Source organism: Sinocyclocheilus anshuiensis, unplaced genomic scaffold (genome assembly GCF_001515605.1).
Source record: "Sinocyclocheilus anshuiensis isolate Anshui unplaced genomic scaffold, SAMN03320099.WGS_v1.1 scaffold487, whole genome shotgun sequence".
NCBI lineage: Eukaryota > Metazoa > Chordata > Actinopteri > Cypriniformes > Cyprinidae > Sinocyclocheilus > Sinocyclocheilus anshuiensis.
In genome coordinates this window covers 1,611,618-1,620,686 of record NW_015548240.1, presented here as the reverse complement: position 1 = coordinate 1,620,686, position 9,069 = coordinate 1,611,618, and the positions used below count along the sequence as shown (strand labels likewise).

At 37.1% G+C, this 9,069-nt stretch overlaps 1 protein-coding gene across 1 annotated transcript in view; it reads left to right on the top strand.

The window, feature by feature from the left end:
• The window catches only part of LOC107654993 (threonine aspartase 1-like), a 27,881-nt gene extending 21,599 nt beyond the window's left edge, over window positions 1–6,282 (top strand). Inside the window, exons 13-14 of the mRNA XM_016442375.1 lie at window positions 446–519; window positions 4,282–6,282. Of these exons, the coding sequence (XP_016297861.1) occupies window positions 446–519; window positions 4,282–4,374 (167 nt within the window). The 3' untranslated portion in view covers window positions 4,375–6,282. The remainder of the gene's footprint in view (window positions 1–445; window positions 520–4,281) is intronic.
• Window positions 6,283–9,069: the final 2,787 nt, after the last annotated feature.

Genomic DNA, 9,069 nt, shown 5'->3' with positions numbered 1-9,069 from the left:
CCCCCCATTCTTTCTTCTGATGCCTCCCTCGCATTCTTGTCTAAAGATGCTGACTGTTTTTCCAGGCGTCTTTGTTTAAACATTCAGGGATAAACATGGCAGCTCCCTGCATTCACAAATAGCAGAGTAAACAGGTCTCAAAGTGTGGTCTGGCCTCAGAGAATAAAGGCATTGTTATGATTACGGCCGACACTCAGTGGAGGAACACATTTGAGACAGATATGAAGTGTACTTTTCAATATCAGGCTTTGTCTGTTGTGTTGATCAACTGTTCAATCTTGACTTTAATTTGCAGGCCAACTCAGAAGGCTAGTTCACCACGGGTTCCCTTTGGAGTTTCAAATAGATTTTTAGCATAGTGGTTTTCTAGATATGAATATATGAATGATATGAGTGTATAAATGATACAAATATAGTATTTCATTCCTTTCTCTTTTATTCACAGTGGAATTTCTATGGAGCCATACTACAGAGAGCATGTGTGTGGGATACATGTCTGCCCAGGACAGTAAAGCCAGGGTAAGAAGTTCCTATATCAGAACTATTTACAATGGACCTTTTTTGTGAGCACACCTTTAGAGTAAAGGGTTTTTTTATTTGTCAGCAATAGTAATAGCAGTGCTTGCCTTTACAGTCATCACTTTTAATGTTTGTTCATATTATTAATCAAATGTATTATTGAAGTATTACAAAAGTCCTTATGTGCCCAACAAGTGGGCAGTGGAAGAACACAGCAAATGCCCACTAATATACTTTTTATATTTTTAGTATACTCAGTCCAATCGTTTCTGGTATATAATGGGTAGCAGTTATTTAGAAAATGAAGCTGTTCAGAATGAGCAGTGCTGCTGGATTGTGACGGGTCTTTCTTCCGATGACTCCTTGCAGCAGAAAGACACCAACTCATTTCTGTACCATTCCAGAAACATTCCTCTCATTCCTGCATGCATTGTGCTGCTGTGTATGTGTGTGTGTCTGATGAGATGAAAGCCCAGAGCTGACTGGCAGCTCAGCGAGATAGAACACAGTCCGCAGCTCTTGGAGTGTGTGCCGTTTTAACCGTTTCTATTCGCGCTAGTAGCTCAGAGCGCGTCTGGAAGTGTGCATTGACCCATTTTAGAATAGTCTTTTGTTGGGTTTGTGTTCTGAACAGGGGCTCTAGTCAGTTCTTGCAGGAGCCAGTGTATGCTTTATCCGGTCTATTGTCAGCACAGGCTGGCTGGAAGCAGAGGCTCTCTGTTGAGGAGCTCTTTGGCTTTCATGCCTGGCATTGATGAATCTCTTACACTAGCAAGCCTATTTAGCTCCAGAACTTCTAAACCTGTTCTGTTTGTATATCTGTTAGCACTGTTGCAGTGTTGGGCCATAATTTTAATTTAATTTAATTTAATTTAAAATTTTAATTTAATATTTCATTTAATTTTTTTGTTTTATTTTATTTTAATACTTAAATTAAAAAAATTGCAGTCTAATTGTAAGATGTCCATCTGATTCAAGACCTTCAGTCAAGTTTAAACTGTGCACAGCATAAAATTATTGCTATGTATACAGGATATCTGTGGCCATGAAACTGTGTACACTTAGGACACGGATGAGCCTCTGTGTTTGGTGCACTGACAAACATGTTATCCAATAAATAGCCTGGAATGTGGATTACATGTTTTTTCTACTAGAGCAATGGGATGGCAAGATTTCAAACCTTCCAGCTCAATTCCCAAATCCGCAGAGATCATTGCTGTTGGAGAGCAACTAGTCTTCTCCTGTCCTCTTGCTTCCTGCTCTGGTTGTTGACTAATCGGTGTCACTGCTCGCTTTTCTAGTTTTCCACTTAGCCTCTCGAAACGAGAGATGGCACATTGTGGTTGAGAACGAAATATTATGCGAAAGCCACAGCTGAAGCATGGTCATTGTCATAGATCTGTTTTTGCACTGTGGCTCCACTTCTGGTTTGAACATTTTGGTTTTCAGCTCTTTAACACATTTTTTTTTACATGGTAATTAAAAAGGAATTTTAATGGCATATTTTTGGTCTCCCAAACAAAGCTGTTTTCTGATTCTATCCAACTGCTTAAATTTTTGGCTGAATCTTGATGTCCATCTTAGTAAGTGAATCTCTGGTTTGCCACACAGAATTGCATCTAATCTCCAGGTTACGTTAACACTTCGTAATTGTTTCCAGCAGTGGTAATCCCAACCACATGTTAACCATTCCATATAAAACACCATTGAGTAGATTGAAACATGTTCAACTTTAAAACACTGTTGTCATTTATAAGAAGAATCAGTCCGATTTAGGCTTGATGATTAGAGGTGAATTTACATCTCCTTTTTCAAGGTATGTTAAACTGACAATACAATAAATCCACCGTTACCTTTTATGTAGCATGAACTCAGCAGGAATTCCATTTTATTTTATTTTGAATTTGTATTACTTTTTTAAGCCACTGTGAATTATTTAACTTTTTATTTTGTGTATAATATTATTTATTTTGATTATGAATTGTTATTGCTTTTTTAAACCACTGTGAATTATATTTAGACTGCAAAAAAAAAAAATTTCCTATTGGAGGGGAGGCCTGAGCCATCATGGAGACTTGGACCAATAAGCAACCACCCAAAGAACCCTGGTAACCACATAGTATAGCGCTAAAAACCAGTCAGAACACATTAGCAACTCCCTGTCACAACCACCCCTAGTATTGCGGTGCAGAGTTGACATCTACTTAAGAGGCATTCTAGAGGGATACATGAATGTTTTGCGCTTTCAGAATGTGAATGTATCAGATACATTTATTTCACAAAAAAATGTTCAAGAATGCTGATGCAAAAATTGCAGAACTCTACAGTCCAGAATTTTGGGGCCACGTAATTATGCAATGTAATCAGCATGTATACATGGATGTATTCATGGATGTATCATCCATTCTTAAGTTGGTTATGTTCATATTGCATTATGTATTTTACCAGTGTTGTTCAATAAAACCATGTAATTACTTGGTTTTGATATTTTATTTGAGCTAATTATTCTTGCTTCATCGTTAGTTTATTTATAAATAGTCATACTAAAGCCTGGTTTCCACTTAGGTCTATTTGTTACTAAAAAATGACTAATCCGATTACTCAATTGTCAAAATAAACAGTAGATTACTTGATTACCAAAATAGTCACTAGTTACAGCCCTAGATTCATTAAAATATTTCAAAATACAACTGCGTTGTGATTAAAAGACAAATATTTTGTCATTGAAAATTTCTTAAAAATAGTATTAAAATTTTGTCTCGTTCTAGTGAACCAAGTATCTGTATTTTGTCTCATCTTGTGAGCTAAGTGTATTGTCACACCCCTAGTGTCGATAAGCGGTGATATAGCTCATAATTTTCCAAGTGTATAGCTTTCATTCTTCAGGTCAACCATATGTTCATGAAAAAAAATCAGTTTGAAAAAGGAAAGCAATAACTTTTCCATAGTATCCTTTCAAATGTTAAAACCTGTTCAGGCTCAGGGTTTTTTTTGCTTTAACCCCTGAAACTGTGAATGAAAACAGCATTGAAACAGCATTCCATGTGGTATCTAGTGTGCAAAACGAGTATGAAATCCCTGTTTTTTGTTCATCCAAAATTTGCCAAATTCTGCAACGTTCTGCATTATGCTTTAAATTCAATTTTTATTACTGGTTTCCATGGTGTCTGTGTTTTCCACATTGCAGAAATCATTGAACCCTATATTTTATTTATATCATACTTTTATTTATATTCAAATTTTATTATTCTTTTTTTTTTTCTGATGGATTGCTTATTATGTATTTTCACAGAGTAGATTTTTGCGGTTTGTGTGGTGTTCTATTATTTATTTGATTGAGTTTTGAATTTTTGTTTCCTAACTTGCCAGTAATCCGCCTGAGCCTGTGCTGGGAAGTCACGCAGAGTGTGGGAGTAAGATATGGATCACTACGATAACTGACACACATGTGTCGAGAGAGGTCACAGTTTTCCACTGACTTTTACCGTATGCGTGTCCTCCTGTAATGGACCAGTGTTAGTGACAGGTGGCCTGGGGCACTCTGGGATGATACCAGCGCTTTCATTCTCCTCACACATGGGCAGGGAGCTGTCTGCTTCTGGCTCCCTGAGGGCAGCTTATCGTAGCCTATCAGAGAACACGACCAGGGCGCGTGCCAGAGGCAAAGAGGACACCTCACTCCCACCATCCAACAGCTGTGTGCTTTCCCGCCACACTCATTCTTGACCCTGTAAACACTCTGTTTCTCTCTCTGTTTGCCAGACTCACATATCCAGACTTCCTCCTGGGGCGGTGGCCGGACAGTCACTGGCAATCGAAGGTGGAGTTTGTCGACTCGGGACCGTGAGTGACTGAAGCGGTGTGAAATCATCCTCTATTTCTGCAGCAATATGCCAGCGCCGGGATCTTTATAGCAAGAGCTTGATGTTGTGTCATTGTAGGACACAATCAGAAAGGGACAAAAAGGTTGCAATATGTATTTTCTTCCATCTTTTTCTTTCTTGCACAGATAGAAACACATATATTCATTTATTCACAATGATTCCCAATATTATTTATTCAGTCTTTTATAAAAGCCTACCATACTACTTTTGCGCTCAGTTCATAGGCATAGCATAGACAGTGTCATCTGTTTTACTGTCACTTGAGAGGGTGTGGGGGGGCAGGGTTAGCAGGGTAATTTGCCTAAGGCGTCTGCTAAGAAAAGGACGTGCCAAGTGCACTTCGGGACTAGTGTACTGCTCTGGTTTTAGTGGGCTTCCAAGAAACTCAGCTTCTAGTACTGTTCTGGACAAGACTTGATGCTCCATTTCTATTCCTCTTTGAAACAATATGCACCGTCCTTATCATTGTAAATAAGCTAAGGGTTGTTAAAACAGGGTGGCCATTGATGTAAACGGCTTATTGGTTTTTTGCTTACTTGACGTTTAATATTACTTTTACTATCATGTTTTTATATATAGCCAAGATGCTTGTTTTGTGCAGAAGTTTAGTTTAGGGACTAAAAAGGTCTGAGTGGAGATTTTTGACACGTGTGCTTGATGTGAGTTTGGTTGAGTTGCAAATGCGTACACGTAACGTGGCATACAGGATAAAATCCTTTTTGAAATGAAAAGAATTGCCTTTTCATTTGACTTTTTTAAAGCTATGTATAGCAGTTCAGTTGGATGAGTAATTCACCCAAGAATTAGATTTTGTCATTTACTCATTCTCACGTCATTCCAAACTGTATCCTGGCCATTATTTTCCATATAATAAGCTTTAAAACAATTAAAAAGAACCAGAGTATCATAACAAAATGGTAGATATGACTAGTGTGCTATGTTCTGAGTCTTAAAAACTTGTCTACAAATCACATGATACTTTGGTGCTTTTATGTCCATTTTATAGCTTAAAAGATTCAGTCCCCATTTGTTAAAATCGCATGAAAAAGAGTGATCTTTCCATTCTTCTTTTGTTTTTCATGCAAAAAGGTTGTGCAGATTGGAATGACGTGAGGGTGAGTCATTTTTAGGTGAACTATACCTTTAAAGAGTGGGACTATTCTCAAATCTAATGATATGCACTATTGAAAATAAGTTGATTTGTGGTTGTTACACTTTCACCACATTTGATGGCAGTAGAATCTCAGAAAGATCTTCTGATGAGACTAGATGCACACGCACTTTTGCCCAGCGTCTTACTAAGTGCACTACTTTGACTAACTGCACTGCTCATGAGTGTACTACGAATATGGCGCATGTTGCATAATCCAAGTATGCATTTCTTTTGCGTACTGTGCGTTCACTTGACCTTGTTTGAAAGCTGCATCGTGCACTTCTGTGGTTGAGCTGTATTAACAGGCGAACAGCTTTGTGTGTTTTCTAATGCCATGTGTAGTGCTCAGGAGATGAGACCCCAAAAAGCAAGCTAAAAAAATGACTGTTAGTCCATCTTTGAAAATGCAAAATATATTTTAGGTCTGTGTTTTATAATGGCAGAAAAATGAGAGGATCTCTAAAATGTATTTATAAATTACACTGATTCAAATATGTTGAAGGTTATTACATTGAAGAAGGTTTTGCAGTTTAGACTCTTTCTTTAGTTAAAACTCTTGCAGTGCTATAAAAATGTAAGATATATATGCTTATTTTAGTTTTAAATGATCCTGCATTTATTAATGAAATGTCTGTGAGCGTTTCAAACAGCAGATTGTACTAACCTCTTGCTATTGTAATGTTCAATAAAAATGAGAAATGGTGTGCAGTTGTAAGTGCTGACTGATTTATTCATTCATTCATTCATTGACTGCCTGTTTTTTTTTTGTGTACTTCTTTATGTACTAATATTTTAACAGTCTCATGAATGAGGGCTCCAGTCATATCAATGGCATAAAAAAAGACTTTGTATTCCAAGTAAAATAGGTCACCCTATTATTGTGGCTGTCATGTGAAAATTGATTATATGTCCAGGCTTTTCTTGCAATTTCAGTAAATAAACACAAGCTTAACTGATATTTTGTGGGAGTGTCAGCTTATAATTGGCTCTGGGGACAGCAAAGAACCTAATACGGTCTTAATGTTTATGAAAACTCAATTCACTAAATAAAAAATCAATTACTAGATGTACATTTTAGATTCTATTCTGGGAAAAGAGGTCAAAAATATAGATGATTCATCCTGTACTGCAGATTTCTGTCCAATCAAATGTTCTCTAAAATGACAATGTCCCTCTCTAACACCAGGGCTGCGTTCAGCCCCGACAAAAACGGTGCAAAACGTTTTTTAAACTGAAACGGTGGTGCGTTGAACACCCTGTTCTGATGACGCAAGAGTTGCAACTATGGCAGCTGAGAAGGCCATTCTTTGTGTTCTTTTTGAAGAATTTTCGGAGCCTGATGAAATCGGTCAAAATAATACTGCAAAAAATACACAAAATAATGATCTTTAAAAAAGCATCATATGACCCCTTTAATTACATTGTGCGAGCTGTCTCTTTAATACCGCGTGGGTTACATACATGTTGCTGCTGATTGGGCTGACATGTTTGACACACCCCACCAAACAAGAGAAAACGCATCTCAAATCCCGTTGCACACCGTTTCCAGGAAACATTCAAACCGTTCAAACCGGAAACCGTAGGGTTTGAGCTTGAACTTGCCCCAGCTGCTGCAGAGTAGAAAATAGCAAATCACGGTCCATGACTGTGACGTACCTAAACCCGATTCGTTAGTACCTCTGTATGTCCCGCCCAAACTTCCTGTTTCAATAGAGATATACATCAACACAGGTAAGAAACTGTGGTTGCATTGAAAATGCTCTTTAAGTGCACTAGTGGAAAAAAACGGAATTATCTTTGCATTCACACTGTTTCTAGCATTAGAAGTGGACTCGGATCTCTTTTTTTGTTCCACTTTCCATAAACTGACTTGGATGCTGAACCATTTGAATGCTTCCTGTTAGAAAGTGTCATTTTTTTTCTTTGGCCAAATGTATTGTCTACAGTTTGTTGTTTTATCTGGAGGCCTACTGTATTCACTCTTTTATTTAGTCTCCATGTCCCATGAGCCCTTGTATTCCAGACAAAAACACTACTCTATTTGTAGCATCATATTTGTTTTTGAGGCTCTAACAGACAGCAGAAGTTCTATCCTTGTATTCCCCCTGCCTTGTCTACTCCCCACATATCTTATAATCTTAACTGTGCTGCCGAAGATTTACAGTCTCGAAATAAATTACACACTCGACAATAACCCAGAGGTGAAAATAGAAGCTCTCCAGAGAATCTGGAGAAACTAAATAACTCGCAAATGTTTGTTTGATGTCAAATCGGATTGATGTTGTTTTTTAGTCAGTGTGTTTGGACGGTTTGGGTTAATAGCGCTTTCCTTTAAGATCCATAATGAACAAGCCTGTGGCTGTCCCATGTCCTGAAATTTGTCCTACGGGGTGTCTGTGGATTTATTGTTATCCCATTGTGTTTGTGGTAGTGCCACATTGACGTTTGGTTTCTTTCAGCGCCTTAAAGAGTGATGATTTTTTTCTTCTTCATTGAATGGTTGACACAGACTCACAGAGTCCTTTGTGTTGTTTCCAGTAATGACAATACTTACATTTGTTCTTTATAGAGAGCTGGTACAACGTTGACGTCTTTTACACTATTGTAGGATGAAATAATTCGGCTTTCTTAATAAATCTGCCTGTCAATCAAATATGCAAATACAGATTGCGCACTGCATTCCCACTTGTGCATGAATAACACGCGTTCCTTCATGTCGGTATGAAACCTCACTGCTCAAGTTGGCGACAGACTTACCTTCAAATACATGTAGATATAAATACTGTTTTTATTTAGGGAGACATATATTAAAACTTCTATCTAAATTGTTCATTATAATTCTATTCAAATGATCGCAAATCCACTATTTGACTTGATAGCATACTTACCGTAAACCGCAATAGCGCCCCTTGCTGCTACAGTGAGAACTGCGTGATGTACTGCGACCAAGTGTATGACAGAAATCTGTGTATTTGATGTGCTTTTTTGTCATATTGGCATTTCTGAACGTAAAGAACACTATTTATTATACAATTATTTATTTTATTAGAAAAATACTATATACATGAAAAGAAGTATGCCCAAACTATATATATATATATATTTTTTTGTTTTGTTTTTTTTGCATTTTGTAAATTAGATCCAATTATACATAAACCTTTTGTTATACTGCTCTTGTGGCATTGAATAAAAAAAGAAATGAAAAATGCTCTCATTGGATATGTCAATGAACAAAATAAAAACAGACTACTTATGTGTTTACAAACTGTTTTTGCATTATATTCAGTAGTATCCAGAAGTGTTTGACGTGTTGAGTAAGAGTTTTATTGCATAACATTCAAGATTAATAGAATATTATTAAAGACACAAATGTGACCCTGGATGGACCACAAAACTAGTCATAAGGGTCAGTTATTTAAATTGAGATTTATACGTCATCGGAATAAATAAGCTTTCCATAGATGCATTGTTTGTTATAGGACAATATTTGGCTGAGATACAACTATTTGAAAA